At 40.3% G+C, this 15,492-nt stretch overlaps 1 protein-coding gene across 2 annotated transcripts in view; it reads right to left on the reverse strand.

The window, feature by feature from the left end:
- Positions 1-2,243: 2,243 nt before the first annotated feature.
- Positions 2,244-15,492, reverse strand: part of LOC126259608 (probable 5-hydroxyisourate hydrolase ZK697.8) — a 102,497-nt gene continuing 89,248 nt past the window's right edge. For both annotated transcript variants that reach the window (XM_049956518.1, XM_049956519.1), the window contains exon 6: positions 2,244-2,958. In XM_049956518.1, coding sequence (XP_049812475.1) covers positions 2,869-2,958 — 90 coding nt within the window. In that variant the 3' untranslated portion in view covers positions 2,244-2,868. The remainder of the gene's footprint in view (positions 2,959-15,492) is intronic.

The raw sequence follows: 15,492 nt of genomic DNA on the forward strand, positions 1-15,492 counted from the left end.
ATGTAATTGGCATATATGATTAAAAATCATAATCCTCTCCTATACATTGTATAAAATCACTACAAGTGAATAAAATTAAATGTGCAATACAATATTTATACAATAATTTATTGTAATGAATTTCATCAGTTCTTAAAAAATCAAAGATGTGTAACGCTAGTAAACACTTGTAAAAAAATTGAAATTGGTATCTGTGAACAAGGTAATCAAGCTATTTTCCAACATGCTATGACAACAAATTATGCATAAAAACACACATTTTTGAGAGATCTTTCCTCTGTGGTCACCCAGAAAAAAGCAAAAATTGGTGAACTTGGTGAATTACACTGAAAACACAGCAGCTAATTGACCATGGGCATAAATGTGGACATTTGCTTAAAGACAAACTTTGTCGCGATTGCTGTTATTGTTTAATGCTTTTCTTATGAGCTGTGCTTCATATCCTCTGCCCCATCAAAGTGTTATTTTAGACTCAATGAGAGAGATAGATGTGAAAAAAATTATTTTACTTCCCCCAATTGACATTACAAGATTATTAGAAGTTGGCTCATTGAATTTCTGGACACTACGTAAAATGTAAACTTGGAAGAAAGCTTAGATGCTACAGTTTTGCTTCATGCCTTCTATCACTGCCAATTTTTATGACCTACAGTGTGTGGAGCAAGTATATACATGAGTAGTGTATGTAGTGATTGCAAACTGGGTTGTGTCAGATTTGAACACAAAAGTCTTTAAAATGTGCTATTGCGAAACCCTTGATCTATTTCTATGTGACATTCCCGCCATAGCACACGATCTGCGTGAAAAGTATTTTTTTTCAGCACTTCACAAAATGCTTTCACCCCTACCGGCACTCCCATCATCAAAGGGTCATGACCTCTCCTCACATCCAGCCGGCAAGCTTATTTTACATTTGTTATTGTGTGTGGTGTGGTGGCTGTGCTGGCTGTTGGGTGATGCAACACGTCGTCAGCCAATAAGAGCTCACTTACCAGAAATGGGCAATGTTTCCTTGACTCTGACCGAGCAAGTTCTTCGAGACTCACTGTTTGAAATTAAAAGGGTGATGATCGATATTGTTCCTGAATACAGCATATCGGTAATACATGCAAAAAAGACGAGACTGTGTTGTTGGTGGGACAAGAAAAGGTAGCTGCTAGGCTCCTTGGTCATGTATTGGCCCAATCTGGAACACTTCGCATTAACTGTCCTGTTGTTCCACTGCTGCCGCAATCTAACAGTAGTTGTATGATAATTGTGCAGTGAAGCTAAACATTGCAAGTTGTGTTGGCAACAACAATCAAGGATTATGTCAGCATTTCCTCTCTCATGTGTTCCCTCTGTGCAATGGTCTAAAATATTCCTGTATATCCACCACCAACTGTGATGCAAACCTTTTGTCTTTTGTGGCACTTATAACTTGTTCAGTCACATTAAATGTCAACTGGAAGAAAACGGGACAAAGCCAAATGAGAAATCAGGCAAGAATGTAGAATTGAGGTAAATCTTACTAGGACTAAACATAAAATCGGGGAATTATCAGTATTCATCTTATGGGTTTTGCACAGGGGCTATAAATTTATGACATAGAATCACTAAAAATGTAAAATCGAAGTTCCACTGTGTATATGCTTGTGTCATTTGTCTTAGGAAATCAAATTGTATTAGATCAACTGACAAGCAGAAAGGAACCAGGAGCAGATGAAAGCCGTACCATTTCCCAACATTACAAAGAAGAGCAGATAATGGCAGCTTTGGCAGGAAGGCTGAAACTCTGACAACAAGGAGTCACTAATCTATTGTGCAAATTCACCTACTCCCATACCCAAGTGTACATGAATGCCCTTAGCTGTAAGGCCTCCCTATCTGCTGGACATAAATAAAAGCCTGTAACCCTGTGGGTGTTCTACCTGCCAGGTACTCCTATATGTCCATAGCTATATGGGTGCTCTAACCAGAAGGCATACATTTATGCCCCTAGCCATGAAAGTGTTAAATATGGACACCATATTTCACCTGAGCAGAATTTGAGAATCATACTATTTCAGGAATAAGGATTTTTCGTGTAGTACCTTGTCCCTTTTTACTTCTGCTATTCTTCCACAACATTTCCGGTTATTTGAAGAAGCAACTACAGTTCTTAAAAATCTGCTCATCAATTATTCGTCACCAATATTGTTGATGCTCACTGTTTTAATTTTTGACTTTCAATTTAAATGAAAAGTGGAATGAGGTACATACAATTTAAAGCATGAATACTTTTATTATTACAATAAATCAATTGCAATGATGAAAATTAAGGGGTACAAAATAAAGTTTCAGGTTATTATCTTACAGTTTCTTAAAACAAAATAAGAAATTAGGTATCCATCATCAGTTTGCTAGAGTTTGTGATAACATTAACAAACATAACAGTTTACAAATAACACTAAAAGGCTTTGACATTTACAACATATGGAATCATTTAAGCAACAGAACAAACTGAAGTACTGTACATTAACATTAAATGTTAAGGAACCTACATTCAAGTAATGTACATATTGTGCTATACTGCAAACACAACACTACATACTACATTTTGAATTCCCACATGAATTTAAAAGATTTCTTACTGAAAGAGGTGTTTAACTTAATAAATGTATGATATATAAAATAAACATCAATGTTATGCCTCAAAACAAACAATGTATAGATTTCTGTTTTTAGCTGTGCTTTACATGAATACTTAAAATTAAACACTGTTACATTTGCGACAAAAAATATACAAAACGCAATGCTCCAGTCTTAAATTAAATAACATACATGGTACCCAAGAAGTAATTTTAAAAGTCTCTTCTGACTTAAACCAAGAAAGTTGTAATTTTCTTATCAACTCCCTCGGTATGTTGTGTATCCAAAAGGGCTTAACAGCAGGGGTATATGGTAATGATCTTGTTGCGACTTAACATCAAATGCGATCTGTGATGGAAAAACAAACAAACAAATATAATATGGCAAGTAAAAACAAGTCTGCATAATACAATAAATACACAGACTATGTATAAAAGGATGTATGGTGAGAACTGGAACACAATTGAGACACATAAATATCTAAACATATAGTTAGAAGCCACAAGTGTTTACTAATGTAATATTACGATTATGGAAACTATCTGCTAGTCAATAAAGTGTCAAATCCAAGCAGCTTGTCATGGCAAGCATTGCTGGAATTGCCTAGTAACTATGAGACAACTAATGATGTGACATTCATTATCAGGTAGCCTTACAAAAAGATAGCAGACATGTAAAAAAATGCATTCAGTGATCTTGGAGAGAGAGGTCCACTGCCCACAGAGAATAAATATGGTGATATATGTTCCCTTATTTTTTGTACTGTTGTTGTGGTCTTCAGTCCTGAGACTGGTTTGATGCAGCTGTCCATGCTACTCTATCCTGTGCAAGCTTCTTCATCTCCCAGTACCTACTGCAACCTACATCCTTCTGAATCTGCTTAGTGTATTCATCTCTTGGTCTCCCTCTACGATTTTTACCCTCCACAGTGCCCTCCAATGCTAAATTTGTGATCCCTTGATGCCTCAAAACATGTCCTACCAACCGATCCCTTCTTCTAGTCAAGTTGTGCCACAAACTTCTCTTCTCCCCAATCCTATTCAATACCTCCTCATTAGTTACGTGATCTACCCACCTTTTCTTCAGCATTATTCCGTAGCACCACATTTTGAAAGCTTCTATTCTCTTCTTGTCCAAACTAGTTATCATCCATGTTTCACTTCCATACATGGCTACACTCCATACAAATACTTTCAGAAATGACTTCCTGACACTTAAATCTATACTCGATGTTAACAAATTTCTCTTCTTCAGAAACGCAGACACTTCGACCATCATCAGTTATTTTGCTCCCCAAATAGCAAAACTCCTTTACTACTTTAAGTGTCTCATTTCCTAATCTAATTCCCTCAGCATCACCCGACTTAATTTGACTACATTCCATTATCCTCGTTTTGCTTTTGTTGATGTTCATCTTATATCCTCCTTTCAAGACACTGTCCATTCCGTTCAACTGCTCTTCCAAGTCCTTTGCTGTCTCTGACAGAATTACAATGTCATCGGCGAACCTCAAAGTTTTTACTTCTTCTCCATGAATTTTAATACCTACTCCGAATTTTTCTTTTGTTTCCTTTACTGCTTGCTCAATATACAGATTGAATAACATTGGGGAGAGGCTACAACCCTGTCTCACTCCCTCCCCAACTACTGCTTCCCTTTCATGCCCCTCGACTCTTATAACTGCCATCTGGTTTCTGTACAAATTGTAAATAGCCTTTCGCTCCCTGTATTTTACCCCTGCCACCTTCAGAATTTGAAAGAGAGTATTCCAGTTAACATTGTCAAAAGCTTTCTCTAAGTCTACAAATGCTAGAAACGTAGGTTTGCCTTTTCTTAATCTTTCTTCTAAGATAAGTCGTAAGGTCAGTATTGCCTCACGTGTTCCAACATTTCTAAGGAATCCAAATTGATCTTTCCCGAGGTCGGCTTCTACCAGTTTTTCCATTCGTCTGTAAAGAATTCGCGTTAGTATTTTGCAGCTGTGACTTATTAAACTAATAGTTCGGTAATTTTCACATCTGTCAACACCTGCTTTCTTTGGGATTGGAATTATTATATTCTTCTTGAAGTCTGGGGGTATTTCGCCTGTCTCATACATCGTGCTCACCAGATGGTAGAGTTTTGTCATGACTGGCTCTCCCGAGGCCATCAGTAGTTCTAATGGAATGTTGTCTACTCCTGGGGCCTTGCTTCGACTCAGGTCTTTCAGTGCTCTGTCAAACTCTTCACGCAGTATCTTATCTCCCATTTCGTCTTCATCTACATCCTCTTCCATTTCCATAATATTGTCCTCAAGTACATCGTCCTTGTATAAACCCTCTATATACTCCTTCCACCTTTCTGGCTTCCCTTCTTTGCTTAGAACTGGGTTGCCATCTGAGCTCTTGATATTCATACAAGTGGTTCTCTTCTCTCCAAAGGTCTCTTTAATTTTCCTGTAGGCAGTATCTATATTACCCCTAGTGAGACAAGCCTCTACATCCTTACATTTGTCCTCTAGCCATCCCTGCTTAGCCATTTTGCACTTCCTGTCGATCTCATTTTTGAGACGTTTGTATTCCTTTTTGCCTGCTTCATTTACTGCATTTTTATATTTTCTCCTTTCATCAATTAAATTCAATATTTCTTCTGTTACCAAAGGATTTCTATTAGCCCTCGTCTTTTTACCTACTTAATCGTCTGCTGCCTTCACTACTTCATCCCTCAGAGCTACCAATTCTTCTTCTACTGTATTTCTTTCCCCCATTCCTGTCAATTGTTCCCTTATGCTCTCACTGAAACTATCTACAACCTCTGGTTCTTTCAGTTTATCCAGGTCCCATCTCCTTAAATTCCCACCTTTTTGCAGTTTCTTCAGTTTCAATCTGCAGTTCATAACCAATAGATTGTGGCCAGAATCCACATCTGCCCCTGGAAATGTCTTACAATTTAAAACCTGGTTCCTAAATCTCTGTCTTACCATTATATAATCTATCTGATACTTTTTAGTATCTCCAGGGTTCTTCCATGTATACAACCTTCTTTTATGATTCTTGAACCAAGGGTTAGCTATGATTAAGTTATGCTCTGTGCAAAATTCTACAAGGCGGCTTCCTCTTTCATTCCTTCCCCCCAATCCATATTCACCTACTATGTTTCCTTCTCTCCCTTTTCCTACTGACGAATTCCAGTCACCCATGACTATTAAATTTTTGTCTCCCTTCACTACCTGAATAATTTCTTTTTTCTCGTCATACATTTCATCTATTTCTTCATCATCTGCAGAGCTAGTTGGCATATAAACTTGTACTACTGTAGTAGGCATGGGCTTTGTGTCTATCTTGGCCACAATAATGCGTTCACTATGCTGTTTGTAGTAGCTAACCCGCACTCCTATTTTTTTATTCATTATTAAACCTACTCCTGCATTACCCCTATTTGATTTTGTATTTATAACCCTGTAATCACCTGACCAACAGTCTTGTTCCTCCTGCCACCGAACACTAATTCCCACTATATCTAACTTTAACCTATCCATTTCCCTTTTTAAATTTTCTAACCTACCTGCCCGATTAAGGGATCTGACATTCCACGCTCCGATCCGTAGAACGCTAGTTTTCTTTCTCCTGATAACGACGTCCTCCTGAGTAGTCCCCGCCCGGAGATCCGAATGGGGGACTATTTTACCTCCGGAATATTTTACCCAAGAGGATGCCGTCATCATTTAATCATACAGTAAAGCTGCATGTCCTCGGGAAAAATTACGGCTGTAGTTTCCCCTTGCTTTCAGCCATTCGCAGTACCAGCACAGCAAGGCCGTTTTGGTTAATGTTACAAGGCCAGATCAGTCAATCATCCAGACTGTTGCCCCTGCAACTACTGAAAAGGCTGCTGCCCCTCTTCAGGAACCACATGTTTGTCTGGCCTCTCAACAGATACCCCTCCGTTGTGGTTGCACCTACGGTACGGCCATCTGTATCGCTGAGGCACGCAAGCCTCCCCACCAACGGCAAGGTCCATGGTTCATGGGGGGAGGGGGGGGGGGGGGGCTGCTGTGGGCAATACTCGGGTAGGATAGACCTCATCTTGGGGCACGAAAAGATGTAGTTGGAGCTCTGATGAAGATGCACCTCTTTTTCCATCTCATACCCTTTCACATTTTTTACTGTCTTCTTTTACTTTTCTACAACTCATTTGTCCATTCTTTATTACTTAACATGACTATACTTTTCTCTCCTCTATAGCAACTGTTTCCAAGACACATTGGACACACACTGTTGCACAATTTGAATGCCCACAGCTGTAACAGGCAATCATGGTAATAAGTGCCATAGTACAACTCCCTTCTCTCAAAGCGACAGCTCCTGTTTGAACATTACTTTCTTATGCAGTTTTCATTCCATAATATTTTTCCATATGTGGTTGGTGAGAACATCAGATGTCTCTGACTCAGCGGCTGACCAACAAGACAAAAGGAATTCTGAGATAACAACTCCCGCTTTCCACTACAGATGTGGCACAGGTAGTAAAGCAGGTGTTAGTCATTTTTGCTGTGTCTGCGAAATGTTAGGCCATTGGCTGGTGAACATTGTGGGTGGCCATAGTTTGGTGGTGGCCATTCATACGAGTCGACAGTTGGTTACTTGTTGTGCTCGCATAAAATGCTGCACAATAATTTCAGCATAGTTTATATGTAATGTGGCTGCTTTCACATATGGCTCTGGCTTTTATTGGGTAGGTAATGCCTGTGACTGGACTGAAGTAGAAGGTGGCCGTCCGGTTTATAGAACAGGCCTTGCACCTGGGTCATCCACAAGAGAATAACCCAGGATTGGAGTAGGAATGGACAAGGATGTTCTTTGGCTTGGTTGGGTGGCAGAACACTACTGTGGGTAATACTCGGGTAGGATAGACCTCATCTCGGGGCACGAAAAGATGTAGTTGGAGCTCTGATGAAGAATGTGCTTCAGCTTTTCTAGTTCCAGGGTGATATTGTGTGATCAGAGGAGTGCTGGTCGGTGGCAGGTTAATAAGTTTACAGGTGCAGAAGGAGGAGATACCACATAAGAGTTGTTCATGGACATTCTGGGTACATCATTGAACAACTCCTGATTTCCACTGCAGATGCGAGATCTACAGGTGGTAACGCTGTAAGGAAGAGACTTTTTGACTTAGATGGGTGACAGCTGTCAAAGTGGAGATAATGTTGATAGTTGGTGCTCTTGATATGAAAAGACATATTTATTGACTATTTGAAAGGTGGAGATCAACATCTAAGGATGTTGCTCGTTGAGTTGAGGAGGACCAGGTGAAGCAGAGTCAAGGTCACGAGAATGTCGTCAGTCATTCTGAACTACACAAGGGGTTTTCAATGTTGGATAAATAGGATTCCTCCAGGTGTCACATAAAAAAAGTTAACTTAGGTTGGAATCATGCATATAGTAACGGTAGTAACATGGATTTGTTTATGAATTTAGCCTTAAAAAGGGAATGACTGTGATTCAGGATGTGACAGGAAAGAGGTGGTAGGGTTGGTATAAGCAGAACGCTGGGATCGATAGTGCTCCATGGCTGCAAGTCCATGGGCATGGAGTCTGTTGGTGTACAAGGACATTGTACTTACAGTTACCAACACAGAGTCTGGAGGTAACAGGACAGATTCTGTGGAATGGTGGTGAAGGAAGTGAGCAGTGTCTTGGATGTAGGGACGTGAGGTTGTGGGCTGATGTTCATTCGGAGGGAAGATTTTAACCAGCCACAATGAATGACTACTAAGAAAACCTGTGGTAGGGATGACCTGTAAGGAGACCTTTGGGGTTGGGTTTGTGGAGTTCGAGCAGTAGGTAAAAGGTATAAGTGCAAGGAGTTGGTGATATGAGGAGGGAGATGGACTCAGGCGTCAGAGCTCGGGATGGACATAAGGCCTTGAGGACCTGCTGGAGGTCGCACTGGCCTTCTGTGATTTAATCTTGTTCGTAAGGTCTGTATACAGAGGTGTCGAAAGGTTAAGAGAAACCCTCAGCCACAGGGTCACTATGATTTCTCATCATAATGGTGGAGTCTTTGTCCATGAGAAGGATAATGAGGTCTGAATTGGTTTTCACATTACAGATAGTTGTGTATGTCATAGGAGTGATGTTGGACTCAGTAGAGAGGAATTTAGGAAAGGAGGATCATGCTGGGTTAGAACTGAGGGATTACTGAATGCTTACCAGGGGATTACAGGGTGGAAGGCAAGGTACGTCACGGTTGGAAACAGGTCGAAACTGTTTCAAACAAAGTTCTGTGTGTGGAACTTCCTGGCAGATTAAAACTGTATGACAGACCAAGACTCGAACTTGGGACATTTGCCTTTCACGGTGTAATATCACGGACTACTGAAACTATCGATAGCATCGGCTGGCGAGCTATGCGGTGCCGTGAATCGACATGAAAGAACAATTATATTAATATAAAATTACAGTTAACTTAAACTGAAATATTATCATTTTGTTATAAAAACTAATAATTTGAAGGACAATCGTATTATGAATTGCTGCAGAACTATTTGAGAACTGTATTCAATTTTCGTACTGTTTTCATAAGTGTATACGTGTGATGTATAAAATATCTATGCTCAGTTCATGTTGGCAAACCTGTGTACTTTGTAAGGTCTTTGATTGTTAATGCAGAAACAGTTTTTGCCAGGTGAGGCTAAGGGACAGTCACGTTTTGGTGAGTCTAAGAGACAGTGAGTCTTGAGAAGTCGTGAGAAACGGACGATGTTGGAAAAGCTTATATTGGTGAACTACTGATTGTTATGAAGATGATATTACGAAAATATATAATATGGAAAGCTTTAAACAGTATCAGTTCTTACGTAGCATGTTACAACCCCAAGGACCCATTGTAGTAACAATTACAACAAATCCAGAAGTAGCCCCTAGACAACGAGCAAGCAACAACGAGTATTCAAGGTAATGTAATTAAATTATTTCATATTCATACTGTGAAGTTACTTTCTCTTGTGAAATATTTAAGTCTCTTATGCTCTGTTAATAGAGTCAACAGACTGACAGGGAGTTGTGGTCAACTATTGAAACCAGGAAGACCACTCAGGTTTTTAAACACGTATCATAATTTGATATAAAATAATTGATGATATTTAATATTTGTTCCCTGGACGAGGGAGGTAACATTACATATGGTGACTCCTTGTCTGGGATTTAAATTGCATTGTTTGGACTGATACTTGTTCTATGTTCACAGGTAACAATATGTACAGTAACAGTAAATCAGCCAATAAAGAGGAAGAGGAAAATGAATCCAATGAAGAAGGCAAATAACATTTATAAAGGACAGAAACAATTACGCAACAACAAAATTAGGCCTACACTTTACGGTGGACACGGGACCACGCGGAAAACAAGGTAAGTGCATATACTGGTTTGTTCATATTATTGACCTTTTTAGACGTATTTTGTCGGTTAATAAGTTTCAAAATTTCTTGCTTTAAAATGACGATAACAGAGGATCTTGCAAATAACCAAGGGGGGGATGCAAAATCGAATGCAGGTGGCGATGTTAGTACCAGTACAGGAATGGTGAATACATTATCAAAAATTGACGTTGAAGAATTAGATAAATCAACAATGTTGCGATTACTATTAAAACAAAATTCTGAATTGAAGAATGTAATTGAAAATAAAGTGTCTGATTTAAAAACCGAATTGTTAGAAAATTTAAAATGCGTAGAAGAAAAACTTGTGAAAGAAAATAGCCAATTGGCTCAGAAATTCTTTAAAGTAAGTGAAGGTATCAAATCTGATATGGAATTAAGGAAAAACAGTTTAGAAGAACGTGCAAATAACATTGAAGATAGGATGGGGGATGTAGAAGATACGCTCAATAAAGTCAAACGGGAAGCGGAAGAAACTGCAAAAAATTTCGAAGTATTTGCAAATGAAATAAAAATTAAAGAGCGGAAATGATTACCAGAATTGACTTGCATATGAAAAATTTCGATGGCAAATTGTAAATGCTTGAAAACAATGTTACGGAAAAAGTAAATACAACAATCTACGTTATGCTCAGCAGTAACACTGTAATTACAGACAATGAGCATGAGGTAGCACGGTTACAGAAACAATTAACTGAGATTCGGGACAATTTTGCCATGAAATTGGTGGCGACTTCATTTAACGGATTTTGGCCAGGTGCTAACGTGCATAATTTTCCAGTGGACGGAAAATTACACCCAGTTGACTTCATTATAAATTGTCATTACATTTTTTTTTTGTATGAAATGAGTGACACTGTAAAAATTAAATTCATTAAAAATTTTCTTGATGGTGAAGCTTTGACGTGGGCGAATTTATCCGCCACTCCTAATGTAACATACAGTCAATTTGAAAAAAAAGCTTTTTGAATAAATTTTTCTCAGAATCAGTTCAGGCTAAAATTAAAAGTGATTTCCTTAATGGACCTAATTATAAAGAATGTGATGGCACAATGAGGGAATTTTGTGAGAAACAGTTACGAAAACTGGCACATTCCGACAGACCTTTTGATGAATTAACGCAAATACACTCCTGGAAATGGAAAAAAGAACACATTGACACCGGTGTGTCAGACCCACCATACTTGCTCCGGACACTGCGAGAGGGCTGTACAAGCAATGATCACACGCACGGCACAGCGGACACACCAGGACCCGCGGTGTTGGCCGTCGAATGGCGCTAGCTGCGCAGCATTTGTGCACCGCCGCCGTCAGTGTCAGCCAGTTTGCCGTGGCATACGGAGCTCCATCGCAGTCTTTAACACTGGGAGCATGCAGTGACAGCGTGGACGTGAACCGTATGTGCAGTTGACGGACTTTGAGCGAGGGCGTATAGTGGGCATGCGGGAGGCCGGGTGGACGTAACGCCGAATTGCTCAACACGTGGGGCGTGAGGTCTCCACAGTACATCGATGTTGTCGCCAGTGGTCGGCGGAAGGTGCACGTGCCCGTCGACCTGGGACCGGACCGCAGCGACGCACGGATGCACGCCAAGACCGTAGGATCCTACGCAGTGCCGTAGGGGACCGCACCGCCACTTCCCAGCAAATTAGGGACACTGTTGCTCCTGGGGTATCGGCGAGGACCATTCGCAACCATCTCCATGAAGCTGGGCTACGGTCCCGCACACCGTTAGGCCGTCTTCCGCTCACGCCCCAACATCGTGCAGCCCGCCTCCAGTGGTGTCGTGACAGGCGTGAATGGAGGGACGAATGGAAGACGTGTCGTCTTCAGCGATGAGAGTCGCTTCTGCCTTGGTGCCAATGATGGTCGTATGCATGTTTGGCGCCGTGCAGGTGAGTGCCACAATCAGGACTGCATACGACCGAGGCACACAGGGCCAACACCCGGCATCATGGTGTGGGGAGCGATCTCCTACACTGGCCGTACACCACTGGTGATCGTCGAGGGGACACTGAATAGTGCACGGTACATCCAAACCGTCATCGAACCCATCGTTCTACCATTCCTAGACCGGCAAGGGAACTTGCTGTTCCAACAGGACAATGCACGTCCGCATGTATCCCGTGCCACCCAACGTGCTCTAGAAGGTGTAAGTCAACTACCCTGGCCAGCAAGATCTCCGGATCTGTCCCCCATTGAGCATGTTTGGGACTGGATGAAGCGTCATCTCACGCGGTCTGCACGTCCAGCACGAACGCTGGTCCAACTGAGGCGCCAGGTGGAAATGGCATGGCAAGCCGTTCCACAGGACTACATCCAGCATCTCTACGATCGTCTCCATGGGAGAATAGCAGCCTGCATTGCTGCGAAAGGTGGATATACACTATACTAGTGCCGACATTGTGCATGCTCTGTTGCCTGTGTCTATGTGCCTGTGGTTCTGTCAGTGTGATCATGTGATGTATCTGACCCCAGGAATGTGTCAATAAAGTTTCCCCTTCCTGGGACAATGAATTCACGGTGTTCTTATTTCAATTTCCAGGAGTGTAGATGCACTAAGACGAAGATTACCAAACAGACTTCAGTAGGACTTAGTTTATGGGCCAGACGACTCTGTTGAACTATTTTTGAATTATGTGGAAAAATTAGGTCGGGCATTGGAGAGAAACAAAAGGTTTAGTGGACATCATTATGAAAAAAATCATGGGGGGTGGAATCAAAATTTCAATAGTGGGAATAATTCTAGGAGAGAGAATGGGAATCATCGAAATAATTATAATGGGAACAATCAAATTATCAGCAAAATCGACATGGTAACTATCAGGGAAATTCCAATAGGCAAAAGAATGGAAATTGGAGGTGAAATGAGAACAGGGAAAGCAATAATTATGGTGGGAACAGGAATAGACAATGGGAAAATTCAGAGAGAAGACAAGATGGGAATGTGCAGGGGCGGTTAAATGAGGAGCCGTCCCGATCAGGGCCTGTCAGTTTGGGACGAACAGATATAACTTTAGAAATCAGGCTATGAGAAACCAAAGTAGGCATATACATACTAATTACGGAAAAAGACAGATTGTTAATACAAGTAGGGCACCTGAAGTTGTTAAGAGACCATTTGATAAACAATTTTGGCAGCAAATAAGTGATAGGGGGGCAAGCAAAAATAATTGTAGACACATTAGTAATGAGGAATCAGAAATCAGTGGGAATGTAATGAAGAATTTGTGTATGGAGGAAGAAAATGTTGTGAGAGGTGATGTGGGGGGTTGTTCCTATATTAATAATCCTAACGACACCTATGATACTTATGGAATTAATGCATTAATGTATTCTGATAAAATTGTAGTAAATAGTGATCTGAATGATGTGGAAAGTTCTGTGAGTGAGAATGAGAATCAAGTACTGAATAATAGAGTTGTAGAATTGAAGGAAGAAGATTGTGTTGACGATGTGAGAGATAATGTTGAAGTGGTTTGATGTTAGGGAAGTTGAGTCATGTGTTGAGGTATTGAAGGATTCTGAAGAAGAGGCTGTTAATGGTAGAGATGTTATGGAATATGGAAGTGAGATAAAAGTTTTTGTTGTGGTTAAGGATGATGCAGATGTGGGTATCAGGGAGGAGGGTAATAATAATGAAAGCAATAATTCAGTACAAGAGGATCAGGATGCAGTCATGGTGGTCAATAAATCATCAGTAATCAAGGGGATAGATGTTGAGAATGAGGAGGTAATTATTAACATGGAAAACAAGGAACAGAGACTTATTTGTAGATTGTGGGATAGGCTTATCGAGGGTAATAAAGATAATATGTTTTGGAGGCAATTATTAGAAATTTGCAAGAAGGTTTATCCTGTTTGGTGGGAGAAAGCAAAAGTAGATGTGAAATGAAAAGTATTTCTTATGGTGAATGGTATAAGTAATGTGTATAATTATGTTTGTGAGGAGAATCCTGATTGTCTTCTGCATAATGTGAAGATGGAAAATAGTTTGGCTAATATTAAACAAAATGATGATCTGAATTTTAAAAATGTGGAAGATGATTAGTTGCATGAGGATGTTGATGAACAAGAGAGTGAAATTATAGGTAGCCCATATATAAAATTTTTGTATTAATGATTGGACGGGTTGTTGTCTGATAGACACAGGGAGTCCCATATTAGGAATCGGTGAAAAGTTAAGAGATAGAGTAAATAGGAACCAAGAGTTTGCAGAATTGCCAAAAGTAGAGGGTTAAATTTAGGGGGGAAACAGGAAAATTCAGTAAAACAGTAAAAAGTCAGATACTTTTGTCTTTCAAAGTTGGAGATGTGATCTTTGAACAGGGTTGTCTTGTCATTCTGGAGCTGAGTGAAGATACAATTCTGGGCATGGATTGGATAGTGAAAGTGGATATGGGATTTGACTGGGGAAGCAAAACTGTCATACTTGTGCATTCTACAGATATATATCATATATATCTAAAAACAAAGATGATGTGACTTACCAAATGAAAGTGCTGGCAGGTCGACAGACACACAAACAAACACAAACATACACACAAAATTCAAGCTTTCGCAACAAACTGTTGCCTCATCAGGAAAGAGGGAAGGAGAGGGAAAGACGAAAGGATGTGGGTTTTAAGGGAGAGGGTAAGGAGTCATTCCAATCCCGGGAGCGGAAAGACTTACCTTAGGGGGAAAAAAGGACGGGTATACACTCGCGCGCCCCCCCCCCCCCACACACACATATCCATCCACACATATACAGACACAAGCAGACATCAGCTTGTGTCTGCTCATACATACACTGGTACGTGCGGATGGATATGTGTGTGTGTGCGCGCGCGAGTGTATACCTGTCCTTTTTTGCCCCTAAGTAAGTCTTTCCGCTCCCGGGATTGGAATGACTCCTTACGCTCTCCCTTAAAACCCACATCCTTTCATCTTTCCCTCTCCTTCCCTCCTTCCTGACGAAGCAACCATTGGTTGCGAAAGTTTGAATTTTGTGTGTATGTATGTGTTTGAAGGCTGAAAAATTGTATTGCCTTTGAACAAAATTTTGAACAATTGAAATCTTGTAATCACATTTTTGTGAATAACTATGCTTTGTCAAGATTTTACATGCAATGATTAACATTTGGAAGAGAAGGAATCAGTGTTGTATGAACTCTGTTACCTTGTTTGTATACAATATGATAACACAATTCAAATAACTATTACTATGTGAGAAACCATAAGAAATATTCAGGCTGAGGTCGTAACGATGTAACTTTGCTGATGATACGTTATACAAAGACACTGAAAATGTGATATTTGATTTATCATTTGTCATTCTTGTGAAACAATCTGAGTACAGGGATCATTCTCTGGAACTGATAGGAAGGTTGTGGAGACAATTGCATGGTCAGCTCAGAGTTGTTGGACAGTGTATGATACTTGTGGCACAGGTGACTCATACACACTAAACGTATTTTTGCTCA

The sequence above is a fragment of the Schistocerca nitens genome, chromosome 5, assembly GCF_023898315.1.
Source record: "Schistocerca nitens isolate TAMUIC-IGC-003100 chromosome 5, iqSchNite1.1, whole genome shotgun sequence".
Taxonomy (NCBI): Eukaryota; Metazoa; Arthropoda; class Insecta; order Orthoptera; family Acrididae; genus Schistocerca; species Schistocerca nitens.